The sequence below is a fragment of the Gorilla gorilla genome, chromosome 17, assembly GCF_029281585.2.
Source record: "Gorilla gorilla gorilla isolate KB3781 chromosome 17, NHGRI_mGorGor1-v2.1_pri, whole genome shotgun sequence".
NCBI classification, from domain to species: Eukaryota; Metazoa; Chordata; class Mammalia; order Primates; family Hominidae; genus Gorilla; species Gorilla gorilla.
Window position 1 is genome coordinate 86,778,427 of NC_073241.2, and position 19,381 is coordinate 86,797,807.

The 19,381-nt window shown below is 42.4% G+C and overlaps 1 protein-coding gene across 2 annotated transcripts in view; it reads left to right on the plus strand.

Moving 5' to 3' along the window:
• ONECUT2 (one cut homeobox 2) overlaps positions 1 to 19,381 on the plus strand; it is a 56,045-nt gene that overhangs the window by 17,681 nt on the left and 18,983 nt on the right. Inside the window, exon 2 of one of the 2 annotated variants that reach the window (XM_055368199.2) lies at positions 4,219 to 5,120. The exons of the other annotated variant lie outside the window; for it this stretch is intronic. Within the exon in view, the coding sequence (XP_055224174.1) occupies positions 4,219 to 4,433 (215 nt within the window). The 3' untranslated portion in view covers positions 4,434 to 5,120. Of the gene's footprint in view, positions 1 to 4,218; positions 5,121 to 19,381 lie in introns of those variants that run through there. 2 annotated transcript variants of the gene reach the window in all.

The following is a 19,381-nucleotide window of genomic DNA, read 5'->3' on the forward strand; positions in this document are numbered from 1 at the left end:
TTTGTCTTGATTCTTAATGTGGGTGTTAAGGGATGCCGTCCATTAGTGAGTACACCCCAGATCATGTGTTTATTGCATCCTTCTTCTTCCCTGCCTGTCCCCTAATGATCTGGTGCACAGAGGGCTACTTGAGCTGAGTTATATGGATCTCAGTTGCTGTCATATGCACATACTTAATTCAGAGAGGTGATCACATTGATTTCCAAGACCCAATTTTTAAGACACTGTACTCACGTAGATATCTTAGCTGCTCTGACTATGTTGTCTGAAAAGGAAAACATTTTAAGCCTTTGGAAGCAATTTTGATGGACATTTCATTGTGTTCTATATTACTCACATAATTAAATTTCCTTCACGTCAAAGTCTGTTTAAAATTAAATTGAGAAATATTTTTGAGTTCCATCAGGCAGATAACTTTGTTTAGCTAGATTTGTTCTGCATTCACATGAAATGGCATCCTACGAATCAATACCCAGTGCTCACAGTTCCCCTGAATGTGAAGAAATGGCACCCTTAGTAGGCAGTTGTAGTCTCCTGTAATTCATAACAAGCCGTCCCTAGTTATTGAATGTGTTTACCCTGTAATCCCAGAAAGTTCTTGTGTTTTTATGCCTATGGTTTGGCAGGCTGGTTTATTCAGATTCTGAGCATTGTGAACTAAATTCATAACTTCTTTCATGCATTAGCCGGAGTCATAGGACTCTGATTTACAGACTCGCAGTCCAGCTCACAGCGGCTAGCTTTCTTTGGGTCATACCAGAGTTTCATCTGCATAGCCAAAGGGGTAGAATTCCAACCTGGGTTTGAAAGCAAATAGGGTAAATTGTCAGAAGATGTATTCCCGTGTGCATCTTTGGAAACAAGACATAGGAACAAACCCTTATTTTTCAACTCCACCCACCCTGCTACTGAGGACAGAAGAACAAGCCCTCCTCATCTTTTATCCTGCCTCTCCTTGAGACAGCCATTCCATTAAATTCTATGGTGAGGGAATCTATGGTGTTCGAGCTGTAATTGAAGAATTGGCATTCCATAAATGCTGCTTTAATGTTTTTAAAAAAACTGTTCCAAAGAACTGCTTTTTGTTGCATTGTTAATTAGCCTTTGAACATTTTTGAATTCATTATAACCTTCAAGGTCTGCCAAGGTCTTTAAGGTTTCTTCTTTATGGCTTTGCCTCTAAATAACAATAGGTACATTGCAAGGTTATTGTGAGCCTTAAGTAAGTTAATGCATACAGATGCTTAGAATAACTGGTAAATAGTAAATACTTGCTAAAATAGCTGCCATTATTGATTGATTGATTAATTTTTTGTAACTTCTCCATATATCAGCAGGAAATTTGGCCTGAGTCACCAATGTTCCCATAGCTTTTATATATTAAGAATATTGCTTGGCATTGTCAATGACAGCATAAGCCAAACAGATCCAGTTTGTATCTGAGCCACCATTTACTAGCTCTGTGATGTCAGGCAGGGGACTACTCTTGAAGAGCCTCAGTTCCCTCCTCTGTAGGAGGAGGACAAGGTAGGTCCTGACGTTATCTAGTTGGTGTACAGATTAAATGAGACGCCATAAGGGTATATGGCACCTGGTACATTGCCTCCTATCTCCTCAGTTTTACAGCTAACATCCTATTACACATGGGCACATCTGTACTTCAACATAAATTTTTTGTCATTTTCTCAGATGAGATTTAGGATGAGATTGCCAGACTCTACACTCATCACTGGGCATGCTCTTTGCAAACTGGCTAACCATGCAGCCGGACTATTTACTCCTCACCCCCAGTGTCCTTTTAAGACTCCCTTAACAGTTATGGACATTTTGCTAAGCTCATGCTTAGAACCCAGAAGTTAACTGTGCACACAGTAGGTTCTGACTGAATCCCTACAGGCTTAGATTGGAATACAGTCCATTTTGCAAGTGTGGTATGTATTGAGCAGACATTCTGCATTTGATGGAAGTTCACATATAAAAATGGCAACTGAGCCAACAAAACTCACATCATCTGTCTCTATAATGATCACAGGTTTGGGGGGCCTTATCGGAAAGTTATTTTTATAGACACGCAGGTGGTCATGAGATTTAAAATGCTAAGGAGAATGGCTTCCTCTTTAACCTCTTTTCTGTTTTTGATATGTCTGGGCCCTGCTTCTTTATCTTGTTCCCCAAATCCATTCACTTAGGTTCTGACTTGGCTCCCTGGAGAGCTCCTGTTTTGGTTCACACCATCATCTTTATTGCCAAATTAGGATCCTTAACAAGAAAAGAGAAAAGAAAGAAAACCTGTAGACATCCAGATGTTGCTTTTTCTGAAGTAACAACTTTATTTGATAATATTTTGAAGCCATGGGCTACCGAATTCTCAACATGCAAGTTTATTTAAACAGTCTCTAGTATCCTTTCCTGACCCCAAATTACTTTCAAGCATTAATTGTCCTAGTGGTTTCATGGCCACATTATTTCATATTCATTAGTGTTTTCATGAAAAATTATAACACTAATTAGAGTGGCTTCCCGTTAATTCACTTGGTGATTCATTACTGTCTCCTTCTTGGTGATCTGCATGTGGTCATCCTGGAGAAAGCATCCAAGGGTAATTGCAGCTCTATTCCCTGAGTGATTGCCTAATGCCATTAGTTCTGATCCACAGGAGCATCTCGGGAAGCTCTGATGGGGTCTGGTTACAGCTGCACCCTTGTCCTGCCCTTTGGATGCAGGGAGAAAGGGAAGCCTGCAGTGAGGACTGGTCCTCCGGAGGGGTCTAGGGAAACAGAGGGGAGGGATGTCTTAGGGAAAAGGAAGTAGGGGCAGGGGAGGGAGTTCAGGGATTTGAACATCACTTTAACATCTTCTAGAACCTGGGGTAAGGACAGGATAGAGTAAAATCTGCCCTGAGAACTTGCACGTAGAGTAAGGAAGGTGGTTTCTCTTCAGTTTCAGCAGACGTGTGGCCAGGCACTGAGCTGGAGTTTGGAAACCCAGTTCCCTCTCAGAGCTCTGACATCCAGTTCTTCCAACTGAAAGTTTATTTGACCTCATTCCCATTAGGATGGCTGCTGTAAAGCAAAATGAAAACAAAAAATAACAAATGTTGGCAAGGATGTGGAGAAATTGGAACCTTGTGTGCTGTTGGTGGGACTGTAAGATGGTGTAGCCACTATGGAAATAGTATGGCAGTTCCTCAGACATTTAAAGTGTGAGTTATCACATGACCCAGAAATACCACTTCTGAGTATACACTCCAAAAGAACTGAAAGCAGGGTCTGAAAGAGATATTTGTACACCCGTGTTCACTGCAGTGTTATTCACAACAGCCAAAAGGTGGAAGCAACCCAACAGTTCATTAACAGGTGAATGGATAAACAAAATATGGAGTTTTCATACAGTGGAATATTATTTAGCCTTAAAAAGGAAGGAAAATCTGACATATACTACGGTCTGAATGAGTCTTGAGGATATTAAGCTAAGTGAAATAAGCCAATCACCAAAAGACAAATACTATATGATTTCACTTATATGAAGTATCTAGAATAGTCAAACTCATAGAAACGGAAAATACAATGGTGCTTGCCAGGTGCCTGAGAGAGGGAAATGGAAACTTGTTTAATGAGTATGGAGTTTTAGTTCTGCAAGATATAAAAGTTCTGGAGATTGTACAAGAATGTGAATCTACTTAACACTATGGAGCTATAACCTTAAAAGTAGTTAAGATGGTAAATTTTGTTGTGTATATTTTACCACAATTTCAAAGAAAGATTGTTTATTATTTATATTATATTGCTTGCTCAATTTTTTAAAAAATTAAAAATAGAAAAACAAAAAGCCAGGTGCAGTGGCATGTACCTGCAGTCCCAGCTACTGGGGAAGCTGAGGTGGGAGGATTGCTTGAGCCTGAGTTCTGGACTGTAGTGCCCCACGCCCATCAATGTCCTCACTAAGTTCACCATCAATACGGTGACTTCCTGGGAGTGGGGTATCACCAGGTTGGTGAGGGAAAAAACAACTCCTGCCATGTTGCTTTCAGTTCTTTTGGAGTGTATACTCAGAAGTGGTATTTCTGGGTCATGTGGTAATTCACACTTTAAATTTCCGAGGAACTGCCATACTATTTCCATACATCATCTTACAGTCCCACCAACAGCACACAAGGTTCCAATTTTTCCACATCCTCACCAACATTTGTTATTTTTTGTTTTCATTTTGTTTTGACAGCAGCCATCCTAATGGGAATGAGGTCAAATAAACTTTCAACTGGAAGAACTGGATGTCAGAGCTCTGAGGGGGAACCAGGTTTCCAAACTCCAGCTCAGTGCCTGGCCACAAGTCTGCTGAAACTGAAGAGAAACCACCTTCCCTACTCTATGTGCAAGTTCTCAAGGCAGATTTTACTCTATCCTGCCCTTACCCCAGGTTCTAGAAGATGTTAAAGTGATGTTCAAATCCCTGAACTCCCTCCCCTGCCCCTACTTCCTTTTCCCTAAGACGTCCCTCCCCTCTGCTTCCCTAGTCCCCTCCGGAGGACCAGTCCTCACTGCAGGCTTCCCTTTCTCCCTGCATCCAAAGGTCAGTTGTGTTTGTTCAGTAGCGGGATACTGCCTGTGAATAGCCACTGTACTCCAGCAGCTTAAAACTTCATTTCTTAAAAACATTTTTTATCAAAAGTTCTGCCACTCCACTATTCACAATAGCAAAGACTTGGAACCAACCCAAATGTCCATCAGTGATAGACTGGATTAAGAAAATGTGACACATATACACCATGGAATACTATGCAGCCATAAAAAAGGATGAGTTCATATCCTTTGCAGTGACATGGATGAAGCTGAAAACCATCATTCTCAGCCAACTATCACAAGGACAGAAAAGCAAATGCTGCATGTTCTCACTCATAGGTGGGAGTTGAACAATGAGAACACATGGACACAGGGCGGGGAACATCACACACTGGGGCCTGTTGTGGGGTAGGGGGCTGGGGGAGGGATAGCATTAGAAGAAATACCTAATGTAAAAGACGAGTTGATGGGTGCAGCAAACCAACATGGCACATGTATACGTATGCAACAAACCTGCACGTTGTGCACATGTACCCTAGAATTTAAAGTATAATAATAAAAGTTCTGCCACTCAAAGAGAACCACATTAATATTTTGCTTTTATTAAAATTATTTTTAATTATTTAAGCAATGCATTAAAACATTCTACTTATAAAAATCAAAACATTAATGATCAGAATAAAGTCCTCTTTACTTATCTCCTTTAATACCAGTCTTCTTCATTACTTCCCAGCAGTAACCACTCTTCTGGCTACAAACAGTGGGTCTGCCAATCCAGGCACTTCCAGTGCATTTATTTACCTACATATGTACTCATATAAATTGTATAAATAGATAGGTAGAAAGACAGATAGATAGATAGATAGATAGATAGATAGATAGATAGATAGATAGATATCATAGGTTTGCGTATTGTGTTCACATAAGTGGCATCACACTGCATGCATCATTCCAAAACTCCTTCTTTCCTTCGATAGTATGCCTACCCAGCTTCTATATATAAATGAGGTTCTTGCAACCCACATTTATTGCATAGTGTCCCATGGCATGACTATTTTATTTAGCCATTTCTGTTTGGTGGGAAATTAGGCTGTTTACCATTTTTGGTTGTTTGCATTATTTCCTAAGCAGTGATGAGTGAACTTCCTTGTACACACCTCCCTGTGTACCCATGGGAATGTTTCCTAGGGTGGACACTGAGAAGCAAAGTGAGAGGTCATAGAGATGCACATACTGTAATTTTGATAGACACTACCACACTGTCTTCGAAACTGGCTCCCCATCAGCAGTGGAGGAGAGAGCTCCTATTTCCCTGACACTTGCCAGAAGTTAATATATTAGCCATTTTACTTTTTTTCGCATAGTTGCTGGATTTAAAAATAACATTTTGTGGTTGCTTTATTTTGTTATATTTTTATGATTTCTAATGAACCTTGATATAGTCATATACTTGCTGGTCATATATATTTCCTTTTCTGAGAATGTCCTGTTCATATCCTTGTTTGGCATTGTTTTTTATATATTCTGGATGCAAATTTTTGCTTTACAAATTACAAATGTGGTCTCAGTTCTCCAGTTAAAAGGCATAAAGTGATTGAATGGTTAAAGAAACAAGACCCATCTATATGTTGCCTTCAGGAAACCCACTTCACCCATAAAGACACACATCGACTGAAAGTGAAGGAGTAGAAAAATTATTTCATGCAATTGGAAACCAAAGAAGAGCGGGAGTAACTATACTTATATCAGATAAAATAGACTACAAATCAAAGACTGTGAACAAAGATGAGGAGGGTCACTATGTAATGAGAAAAGGGTCAATACAGCAAGGGGATATAACAATTATAAATATCTATGCACCCAACACTAGAGCTCCCAGGTATATAAAGCAAACATTAATAGATCTAAAGGGAGGGATAGACTATAATATATTGAAAACATTTTATTCCGTGGTATTATTTTGAAACTTAATAAGGCTTCTTTTAACTTTGATGTATCAAATTCATCTTTTTTTATTATTTATTTTTTATGAGACAGAGTTTCACTCTTGTCGCCCAGGCTGAGTCCATTGGTGGTGCAATCTTGGCTCACTGCAACCTCTGCCTCTGGGTTCAAGCAATTCTCCTGCCTCAGCCTCCTGAGTAGCTGGGATTACAGGTGCTCTCCACCATGCCTGCCTAATTTTTGTATTTTTAGTAGAGATGGAGTTTCTCTATGTTGGTCAGGCTGGTCTCAAATTTCTGACCTCAGATGATCCACCCGCCTCAGCCTCCCAAAGTGCTGGGATTATAGGCGTGAGCCACCATGCCCGGCCCAAATAAATATTTTTGTTGCTGTTCTTTTACTTTATGTGTTTTGCTTCTTGGGCCATTTTTATTTATTTTATTTATTTTTTAGAGGCAGGATCTCACTCTGTTGCCTAGGCTGAGATGCAGAGGCCCAATCATAGCTCACTGCCACCTCGAACTCTTGGGCTCAAGCGATCCTCCTACAAAAGCTTCCCAAGCAGCTAGGACTACAGGTGCCTGCCACCCCATCCAGCTAATTTTGTTATTTTTTTTCATACAGATGGAGTCTTGCTATGTTACCCAGGCTAGTCTCAAACTCCTGAGCTCAAGCAATCCCCCCACCTCAGCCTGTGTGCTGGGGTTATAGGCGTGAGCCACCATGCTTGGCCTTGGGTCATTTTTAAACATTTGAATCTTTATTCTTTAATTTTTCTGAAGTTGCTTTTTATAAATTATGTGAAATTGGAATCTATTTTTTTTAAATCTCAAATGGATAGCCAACTAATCCAGCAGTTTCTGAACAATTCATCTCTTCTCACTATTTGAAATGCAATACTTTCTTTATAATATATTATATTCCCTTATGTACTTGGGTCAGTTTCTGCACTCCATTCTGTTCCATGGATCTATTAAATTCTGTGTCAACGTCATACTATTTAAATTATTTTTGCTTTATGATATATCTTGAGCTCTGATAGGATATATTTTCTCTCCTCATCTTCTGTTTCTACATCTTCTTAGCCTTCCTTGTACTTTCACTTTTCCATAGGAATTATAGAATCAGCTTGAATTTATATATTATTTTGATCTTCTCAATTATACATAGGGCACAGAGTTCTATTTATTCAAATCTTTTTTTTTTTTTTTTTGAGATGGGGTCTCACTCTGTTGCTCAGGCCTGAGTGCAGTGGCACAATCACAGCTCACTGCAGCCTTGACCTCCCTAGCTCGGGTGATCCTCCTACCTCAGCCTCCTGAATAACTGGGACTACAGGCACACCCACCACACCTGGCTAATTTTTTTGTATTTTTTGTAGAGACAGGGTGTCACTCTCTTGCCCAGGCTGGTCTCAAATGCCTGAGTTCAAGTGATCCTCCCACCTCAGCCTCCCTGGCATTATGGCATAAGCCACCACGCCTGGACCCCAAATCTTTATTTATGTCCTCGGCAAGTAAAAATAAGTTTTAGTTTTGGCCTTTTGATCTTTTGGTTAGAGTTATTTCTAGCTACTTGTTACTGTTATGAAGGTTTTTTTCTGTTGCATTTTGGTTTCATAGTTCTTTATACTCAAGTATCCTAACCACTATAGTTTAGTGTTGCTGTTTTTTTTTAACTTCATATAAACAGACTCACTATATGTGTATTCCTTTGTGTCTGATTTCTTTTTTCCAACATTATCTTCATGCTGTTATGTGTTGCTGCATGTAGTAGCAGTCATTCCTTCTTTTTCATAACTCTATAATATTCCACTAAACTCATGTGCCACAGTTAATCAATTCTCCTGTCAATGAGCATTTGGATTGTTTCCAGTTTTACTACAGAGCTGCTCTGAACATTCTTGTACATGTACATGCATCCTAATGTACTTAACCATACATTTCTGTGGGGTTTTCTTAATTTGAGTTTCTTCAGAAGCAAACCCTAAAACAAGAATTCAAGTATGGATAGTTTATTTGAAAGGTGATTCCAGAAAACACTAGTAAAAGAGTGGAGAAGCAAGACAGGGAAGGGAAGAAGCCCAATAAGAGTCACTTCATGAAGCACATTACTAGAGTGGGCAAATGGAGCTTAATCCTGCTGAGTAACTCTGTGAAACTCCAGAGAAAACATGCCTTAGAGTTGTTCCAGCTGAAGAACAAGGGTGCTGGGGCATTTATCTGGCAGCTCCAACTATTCCCTAATTGAGGAAATCTCCTGGACCCTTCCCCAGCCCTTCTGGCCTGCACTGCATGTGGGCAGGGCAGGCTCTGGCAGCCAGAGAAAGCCCTCAGGCAAAGAGCTGAAGGTACTGGCAGTTAGAAGTTGGACTGTCGTGCCCCGCAGTGGTGAAGGCCAAGAGAGTGTGGCAGCACATGACAGAGTCTGCTACAAGAGAGTCTTTCCATGAGCAGAATTTCTGGGTCATAGGGCACATATATATTCAACCATTGCAGATACTGCCAAACAGTCTTCCAATCTGTTGTCCCAGTTTGCCCTCCCACCAGCAGCCTAGGAGAACTCCCGCAGGGCTGTGTCCTTGCCAGCTCTTGGTATTGACTTTTACATTTAAGCCATTTTGATAGGTGTTTAACGTTGTCTAATTTGCAATTCCTGGATTACTGATAATTTTGAGCATCTTTTCATGTAATTTTTGAAAATTTGGATTTCTTCTGTGAAGTGCCTGTTCAAGTCTCTTGCCTGTTTTTCTATCGGAATGTTTGGCATTTCCTTATTGATTTCCAGAAGATTTTATATATTCTGGATTCAGGCCCTGTGGCAGACATATGTGTTGAAAATATCTGTGGCTCTCCTTTTTACTCTCATTCCTGTCTTTTGAAAAACAGAAGTTCTTAAATTTTTTTAAGAGACAGGGTCTCGCTCTGTTACCCAGGCTGGAGTATAGTGGTACGATCATAGCTCACTGCAGCTTTCACCTCCTGGGCTCAGGCCGTCCTCCTGCCTCAACCTTCCAAGTAGCTGGGACTACTATAGGCATGCACCACCACTGCTGGCTAACTTCTTAAAATTGTTTTTTGTAGAGACAGGGTCTCACTTTGTTGCACAGGAGAAGTTCTTAATTTTAACGGGCCCCAATATATAAATATTTTTCCTTTGGGCTAGTACTTTTTGAGTACTAAGAAATCTTTCCTGTGATTATGAAGAATTACCCTATGTTATTTTCTTTCTTTCTTTCTTTTTTTTTTTTTTTTTTGAGACAGAGTTTTGCTCTTGTTGCCCAGGCTGAAGTGCAATGGCGCAATCTCGGCTCACTGGAACCTCTGCCTCCCAGGTTCAAGCGATTCTCCTGCCTCAGCCTCCCGAGTAGCTGGGACAACAGGCATCTGCCACCACGCCTGGCTAATTTTTGTATTTTTAGTAGACACGGAGTTTTACCATGTTGGCCAGGCTGGTCTCGAACTCCTGACCTCAAGTGATCTGCCCACCTCGGCCTCCCAAAGTACTGGGATTACAGGCATAAGCCACCGTGCTCGGCCTACCCTATGTTATTTTCTAAAAACTTTATTGTTTTGCCATCCATACTAAGGTCTGTAATTCATGCAGAACTTATTTTTTGTGTATGACATGAGGTAGGGGTCAAGAATTACATTGTGACACAATGCCTATCCAGTTATTCCAACTCCATTACAGGAGAGAACACATGTTCCTCATGTTCTGCATATCCAACCTTGTCATTGAATCCATTGTCCATATGTGTATGGATCTATTTCTGGGTTTCTGTCCTTTTCCACTGGTCTGGAGTTGTATGTCCTTGTTGCAGTATTACACCATCTATTGTAGCCTCATTAAAGATCTTGGTAGTTGAAACAGAAAGTTGTCCTACGTTGTTCTTCTTCATCTAGAATAGCTTAACTGTTCTTCGATTTTTTTGCATTCCCAGTTAAATTTCAGAGTCAGCTTGTCAAACTCAAACTTTCTTTCCTTTCCTCTTGAAAGGAAGGAAAGAAGGAAGGAAGAGAGGGAGAGAAATCTGCTGGGATTCTGATTAGAGATTGCATTGTACCTGTAGATCAATATGGAAAGAATTAAAACTCTTTACAATATTGAGTTTTCCAATCAATTTATTTAGGTATTCTTTAATTTCTCTAACAAAGTTTTGTAGTTTTCCCTGTCAGTGTCTTGTATACCTATTGCTAGATCTATTCTATGTACAATCCTGATGTTTTGATCCTATTGTAAATGGTATCATTTTCATTTACTGTTTGATGTGTTATAGAGAAATACAATTGATTTTGTCTACTGACTTGAGTCTTAGAATCTTACTAAATTCTCATACTAATTCTAACGGTTCATTGTGTATTCTCTTGGATTTTTAAGTACACACAATCAATATTGATTTTCTATGTTCATCTTGAAACTGGCCACCTTACTGAACTTTTTTATTAGTTCTAGTAATTTGCCTTTCAAAATCTTGAGTTTTCTAGGTTACAAAACCAAAAAAAAAAAAGCCCTCATATTAACTTATAATTACGAGGATTCTGTTTCTGGCTGAAGACGCTGTTAAGTAAAAGAAGTATGGAGTCACACTACCTGAATTTGACTCCCAGCCTGTTATTTACTATGTAACTTTAAGTAATTTGCTTAATCCTCTGTACCTTGGTATCATTAATTATAAGCTGCCTCATAGGGTGGTTGTAATAATTAAATGAGTTTATACACTTAGAATTCTGCCTGTCAAATAATGAGCACTCAACTTATGTAAGCTTTTGCCATTTCATCAGTTTCCTAAATTCCTTTATAAATTTTCTTTCTAAATTTTCACTTCTTATTTATTTTTTCTTATTTTATTGTATTGGCTCCTTTTCCGATATAACATTGAATCATAGTGGTGCTTACACACCTCATCTGAAATTTCAACACTTTGAAACATTTCTTTCTAGTATTTTTTTTTGTTTTTTTTTTTGTTTTTTTGTTTTTGTTTTTGTTTTTTTATATAGGCATGTTGTTTTTTTTTTGCTTTTCATGTTTGACGTATGTGAAATTGTCTTTGACTGGACTTCCAAATCTGGTGGTAAACTGTGCAAGACAGAGATACTTTTCCAAAGGAATGTCTTTTGTTCAAACTATATTATTCACATAAAGATGAAAAGTAATAACGAAACAATTTGTTTTTAAACATTGAGATTTGGTTGTGAATGGAGACACCAACCCTTTTTCCTTCCTGCAGATTCATTAGTGTAGTCTTAACAAAGAGGTGCTCTTCATTCATGTAATAAAACTTTTTAGGATGTTTGGAAGGAGCTCAGGGATATTCGTAGCCACATAGGGCTGTTGGCCAATTCTTTTTTAAGACAATATCACATTCTTGAGCTTTTAAGTTTGATTAAATTCTTAGTAAGCTAGAGTATGTCTTCAAGTTATTTTCATAGAAAATATTTTCATAGAAAATTTTCATAGAAGTTATTTTCATAGAAAGCCTATAGTTAGAATTTTTGAGTCATTAAATAACTAAGAATGCCTTTCTACAGGAAAGACCACCTGAACCGCATAAAATTCTAGCATTACCGCCAGAGTGTCAGTTCTGCTCTTAATTTCCTCCAGTGCCACTACTGTATTTCTCATTTTCCTGCAAATTTTAAAAATCTTACTCCTCTTTTTTTGCGGGGGGTGGGGGTTGTTTGTTTGTTTTGAGACAAGGTCTCATGCTGTCACCCAGGCTGGAGTGCAGTGGCATGATTGTGGCTCACCACAGTCTCAACCCTCTGGGCTCAATTGTTCTCCCTGCTTCAGTCTCCTGAGTAGCTGGGACCACAGGTGCGCACCACCCATGCCTGGCTAATTTTTGTAGTTTTTGTAGAGACAGGGTTTTGCCATGTTGCCCAGGCTGGTCACAAATTCCTGGGCTTAAGCAATCCGCCTGCCTTGGCCTCCCAAAGTGCTGGGATTACAGGCATGAGCCACCTCATCCAGCCCATCTTTTGTCTTACTACTTTTTCATTACATATGGTTACTTACAAATTGCTGTTTTCTTCTTAATAATTTTCTGTTCCTGTTTCATAAAAGCCATCTCTTTTTGCATCATATTGTTATATCAAATGATTCTCTAAAAGGTTCTTTAAGTTTCTGGAAGATATTATCTGGTAAATTTTCTCTGATTTTCAGATGAGGGTCCCTTTTTGTCTTCTACTGTTTTTTCAATTGTCTCTTTTTCCTGTTTATTCATTCTCAAATGAGAAGAGACCCATTCTGGCTTGCCATGGTCAATAGAAAGGGTGTATGTTTTGCTCATGACCTCTTTTCTGGACGTTAGTGCACTCATTCTCTAAGCCCTATACTAAATCGCCAGTTGATACACCTAACCAAGCTTCCATCTAATCAGCTTCCTTGTTGTGTGGCCCTGCTGAACTGATGTGCACTCATCTCCTGCATCTGATCCTGGGATGCTGAGAAGCTGATCAAATGGAATACACACGACAACCCCCGGTATACTGCACATCGAGGGCTCCTCTTGTACCTGTGCTCACCCTGAGTGCTCTGGAAACTACTTCTCCAAGGGAGTGATGTACCAGCCTTGGTGTCCCTCCTCCACCCCGCAGTTTTGTTCTGTTTTGTTTTGTTTTTTGCCTAGTTGTTTTCTGAGAGTTGCAGTTCTTAATTGGCAGGTGGAAGGGAGTGGGGAGTACTCTGGCTCTTTCAAAAGGCAGCACCTACCAAGTAGATGGATGGTTGCTGAATTTAAATTTCTCAACAGTTGGAGGACTCAGATGTTATTTTTTCAATCCTGATGTCCCATTTCAACCCAGTTCCATTGGCCTTGGCCTTGTGTTTAGGTAAAAAATCTCCAGATTCCCCAAAACAGACTGACTGCAGTCCTGGTTTTTGGTGTGCTAAGTTTTGTGTTTCATTACAGGACTTCGAGATGATTTTAGCAGAAAGTTGAAGAAGCTGCCCCATGCTCTCCTAGCCATTTTAAGCCAGATGTTTGTATCTGGAATTAAATATTTGTTTTAGCAACTCACGACTTCCTGGATGGCTTACAGGAATGCAGCTTGGCAGCAGAGCTAAAGATCCCTCTTTGCCAGGCTTCTGCATAGGCAGAAGAGATGACCGGGAATTGTGATTTCAAAGGCTGAGTGCCCCAAACTATTTATTCTAATAGGAAGGTGGGAAATAAAAGCCCCACTGGACTAGACAGGAGGGAATATGGGTTCTCAGGGCTGTGTCACTGCATAGGTGACCCTACCTGGGAGTTCTGATCTCTTATTTCTAAAAACAAGGTTAGACCAAGTGCTCTCTAAAATCCTGCCTTTCTAGGAGTCTGTGGTTTTAGCAGCTGACCTAGACCATCTGCTATTAGAAGCCTGTTCTTTGAGGCTACTCATGTTTCTTAGAGCCTCTGCTGGAGAGAAGCAGAGGTAAGAGGTACATCTTCATTCGGTGTACAGGCTCCAGTGTGCTTCCTACAGGCAGCACCTGCAGGCAGCTACAGGGGCCTGAACCTTCCCCTGGGAGATTTGCCCACCAGGGGCACTCTGGGCCTTTGTCGGGCCGTGCCTCCATATAAGAAAGTTGTGAGACATCCAAGAGCCCTCATTTCCTGAGTCCCCTTCAGTGACTTTGTATTGAAAGTAAAAATAGAGACAGGAAATAAAACTTGTTTTTTTCAGAGAATGTCTTTGAAGCTTGGGAACACAGAATGGTCGCTGTGCGGTCTGCCTCCATCCGACAGTAAGTGGACACTGGGGAGTTGCTCTAACGCTTGTCAAGACCAGCTTCAACATCCAAGTGAAAGCAGAGGCGGCGGTGTGGAGAAAGAGCAGAGATTTGCCATTTATCATCCACATTTCCTTTGTTTTTTTTGTTTTGTTTTGTTTTGTTGTTTTTTTTTTTCCTTAGACAGAGCCTTGCTCTGTCACCCAGGCGGGAGCGCAATGGCGTGATCTTGGCTCACTGCAATCTCTGCCTCCCGGGTTGAAGTGATTCTCCTGCCTCGGCCTCCCGAGTATCTGGGATTACAGGCACACGTCACCACACTTGGCTAATTTTTTTTATTTTTAGTAGAGACAGGGTTTCACCATGTTATCCAGGATAGCCTCAATCTCCTGACCTCGTGATCCACCCGCCTCAGCCTCCCGAAGTGCTGGGATTACAGGCATGAGCCACCTCTCCTGGCCTATCATCCACATTTTCTAGATGAGAGGAAGAATGTACTACAGGAAATCTCCCCAGGATCAGAGATTTGTCCTGTGTCAGAGGTGAAACCCAAGACACAGCTCACACCGACATTCCAGGGCAGTGCCAAGCCTCCCGGGGCTCCGGGCAGCTCGGAACTTGGGGACTTTGCCCCCACCCTCCAGCATCTCCAGAATGAGGGGAGTGTGTACATGTGCATCGTGCATGGCCCCTCCTGCCTTCTTGTTCCTTCTCCCTCCTGTCTCCTTTTTCCTCTTGCTCCGCCATTCTCCCGCCCACAATATCTGCTCTAATAAGCCAGGCGGCAGTGCTCCAACTAGCCCATAGGTGGTTCACGCTGGAGTACCTTGTGCAGGATAATTTGCCAAATGGGTTAGAGGTCTGTCTTGCAAGGCCTGCGCATAAACCCACAATTAGAAGGGAGTGAAAGGAGGAGGGGAACCTAACAACCAAGAATGGCTCCACATCCATTTGCACAGTGTCCACCCTGTCTCTGCCCTTGGCCTCCCAAATGGATGTTGGTCTGGACGTCACTGGCTCCACTGCCTGTCTGTATTGGCATCTGGTACATGAAGACCAAGTTTCTGAGGAAAGCCAGCTCTCAACCTTGAAACAAAGCCATTAAGTTTCTCATCTGACTCAGATCAGGCACGTTTGGAGAAATGAGGGCCAAGTTAGAGTTTAGTTCTAGAGGTGGTTGGGGGTGGAGGGCAGGTTCATGGTACTGGCTCCATGGTCATCTGAACCTAAGTGGCCTTTGGTGATGCGTCAGAAATCACAATGAAGCAAGGAAACCTGCAAGGCATCTAACTGGGAACTATTTATAGTTTCCAAAATTTAGGGAGGACAAAATAATCCAATAATGATTTTAAGACAGACCCTCCCCATCCATCAAGGCCTGGCTCCTCCCAGGTGGGTGATCAGTGCTTCTGGCACCAGCTGGCCCTGAGTGGCCAGGGGAGCTGCTTAGAGCCTGAGCCCCAAGTCTTGTGTGTTAGGCCCCTGCTCCCAGGGTCTCTGTGGCAATGTGCTGGCACCTAATTATTTGCTGACCCTGAGAAGCATGCATTGCTGAGATTTACCAGCATTTATGGCTTACTGAATATCAAATATTTATTAGCAGAGTGTACAGTTCTATTTTCTTTCTTCCTTGTTTGAATTCAAGGAATCTTATTATTTTTACTTTAAAGGCTCTTGATCATGTAGATTAGTTCCAAAGGAAGGGTTCTCTACCGGACACCATCACCTCTCCCATAGTCTTGTCATTCTATCAGTACTGAAGGGCCACCAGTTCAGAGCAGGGAAGTGAAGGGGGGTTATTTCCATTCTTCTTACCTCAAACGCCTGTAGGTTTCTCAGGGAACAAGGCCAGAGGTACAAATGTGAACCTATTTTTGTAATTGATTTTTCCAACATAACCCCAATTGACTGCCTTAGTTAATCTTTCCAACAGAACTGCAGCCCCTATGTCCTCCCGGGATAGTGCCCTCCTTAGTGGAAAGGGTCACGCTCCCCACTTTGCACAAGCCTTCCTAGGAGGGAAGCTGCGAGCTCTTCAGCTGAAAAGTGAAAAGGCCTCTTCTGCAGGTGTACTTTTCAAACCTGTGTCCTTGGAGGCTAAGTGTCTGCTGACAAATGCACACCCTGGATGGTCTCTCTCCCCACTCCCCACCCTTGCCCTGACAAGATCACATTGAACTATTCAGGGAAAGTATTTACTGAATGCAAGGAGAATAGAGCACTTCTGCATTATTTATTAGGGGCTAACAATACCCATCATACGTAGATGATATTGATACTCATCAATGTATTTGGACATAAATTAGTGATGTTAGGAAACTCCAGTGGTCCAAAACCTTTTAGGATCTCTGACATGTATGTAAAAACACGTCGTAGTCTTACCTCTTATATGAGGCTGGGAATTGGCTATGAGACAACCTCACAAAGAAGACAAACATCTTTAACCTTTTATTTGCCATTAGCCCTCTGGGCAGTTCATCTACTATCAAGTAAGACTTGGAATCATGAACTCTTAACCTCTCCTTACACACCTTCTTTCTGCTTTCTCTAAGGAAGGAAGAAAGAATGTTCACATTTCCTGAGTGTCTACTCTGTGCCAAGTGTTACAGCAAGCCTTTTGATGTCCTGGAGTGCTGGACATTAGCATCCCTACTCTATAGGATCAGGAAACTAAGGCTCACAGTCCTGCAGCTGATAAGTGGCTGACAGGGAGTAGGAAACAGGGTCTTGGCTTCCATCTGAGCTTCTTACAGTACATTTGACTCACCCCTGGGCAGTAAGGCAAAGGTCATTCTTGGCTTCTGTATCAGTTATCTGTCACCACAATAATGCTGCAAAACACAGAACCACAGCATGGGTGATATAAAACAATAAACATCTATTTTTGCCCAGAAGCCTGTTTGTTGGCTGGGTGTGTCTGCTGATATAGGCCGTGCTTGGCTGATCTCAGCTGGACTCAAGTGTGCATCTTTAGTCAGCTGCTGGATCAGCTGGGGCTGTCCCGTCCAAGATGGCCTGGGCCAGGACAGCCCATCCAAGTTGAGTGGGGAGTTTCAGTTCTGGGGCAGCGAGGACTGGAAGATTCTGACCCGGTGTTGAGTTGCTCTTACTTCACAGGCTTCCCAGAAACTGTGGAGGCTGGGAAGGGGTTTTCCAAGATCAAATCCAGGATCCAGTGCTAATTGGGTCACCCTAAACAAACGTGTTTCCTTCTCCAAGAGTAAAATGGGAATCCATACCTCTGCCCCACCTTCCTTTCAAAGATGTTGTGAAAAGAAATTCCCAATGGGGGATCCAGACTTTGGCTTCCGCTGGGACTCACCTCACTGTGCCTTCAGTTCCCTATGTGAAACTGACAACCCTGGACTGGACAAAACACTGAGGTTCTATGGCTCTGTGAGGAGGACCAAGCTAAGGGAGATAAAAGATGTTCAGGTGCCTTGAAGAGCTAACACCACTGCACCTGCAGAACCGGGTATCAAGGTGACATGCAGTTCCAGGGTAATTCCCCGACCTGTATCTGCCTCCCTGAACTAACCAGATACTGTCCCCCTTACCTTACCCTCCACACCACACACACACACAACCACACACACACACACACACACACAACCGAGGTCAGTCTACCCTGTGTTCGGGAATGGGCCCTCCCCCATCTCTCTCCTTGCTTCCCCTCCCCACCAGCACAAAGGCCCTGGCTTCCAACACCCCATTACTGCTCAGCATCCAAATATCCAAAGACCTTTGTTACTAGAAGGAAAATGCATGATGCGTGACAAGCAGCCTTTCTGGCCAGGGAAGCTACTCTGTTACTGACCATGCAGTCGGTGGCAAGGTCCCTCCCCAAGCTGAGAGAGAAGGGAGAGCAGAGGACACCACGGGGCCTTTTCTGTCCTGCATGATGTTCTCCGGTCTCACACAATCCCTCACCCTGTCCCGCCTCCCTTTGCATCCCCTCTGGATGGGAATCATCCCTGGCTTGATGAGCGTTGCTGCACGACTCTGACCACACACCTTTGTGCTGCCCATGGGTAGGCGATGGACAGGGCCAGGGCCGGTTAGTCTGGGTGTCAGAAGGCAGCTGAGCTCCTAGAACACCCAGGAGCAACTTTGCCACTTTGCCAACTCTGGAGGCAAAGTAGACCTGGCCCACATGGAGTTGGGTTGGGATGTGGAAGGCATGGAGAAAGGGTCAGTTGTGGAGAGACATTCTCTCTCTCCAGGTTAGAGCTGGGGAAGATCAGCTATGGGGAGCAGCACATTCTTGGAAATGCACTTTGTCCTATTTCTGACCTCCTGAGGGGCAAAAATCCAGTGGCCACCAGGGAGAAAGCAAGTTGGTGTCTCAAGATCTCAGAGAGGGCTTGTGCCCGAGGTCAGGGCTTCCCTTATTTTACCCTGGGAACCCAGTGTTTTGAAAAATTTATCTACCAAGGAATCTATATTTTTAGGCAGTAGCTGTCTGCCATCCTTGTTAATCACAGATTATACACAGATGTGCACATGCCTGCCAGTACCAGGTCCTGGGCCACAGGACACAACCAGCATGACCAATCTGAGTCAATATTATTTATTTCAAAAAGTGGGGAAAGGTAGCCTTATTGTAGGTAAACAAATGACTTCTCTTCAAGTCTTTGAAATGGAAGCGAGTGCTTGGCCTTCCATGTGGTCCTACATAGGACCTGCTTCCCTGTGAGAGGGAGGGAGCCCAAGAATGTCTGAGGGCTTTTGGGATCTACACCCACCTCCCCATCAGGCAGTGACACATCAGCTCCTGGCATGCCCTCCCTGCTTTCCTCCTAAAAGAGAGAGGAGAAGAAACAGATCCAAATGGTCTAGACAGGGCTGGGCTAACCTTGCACCTTCCGTGGCAGAACTGGCTTTGAGCAGTTCGAGTTCAGGAGACCCTGACCAGCATGTGACTGTGTCAAGACTGAATCCATCAATGCCACTGGAACACCTGCTGTTTCATTGGGTTTCTGTCACATCCTTGGGTTGGAGGGAGCTATTGACACTTTCCTGGCTGTTCAAAAATGGGCACATGTGGACTATAGAGTGTAGTAATTGAACAGCACCAAAGCCGTTTGCACTCTGTTTGTGCCTGCAGGCACACCTGGCTCCACAGCCCGGGTCTGAGGATGCTGAGGTCACAGCCTCACACC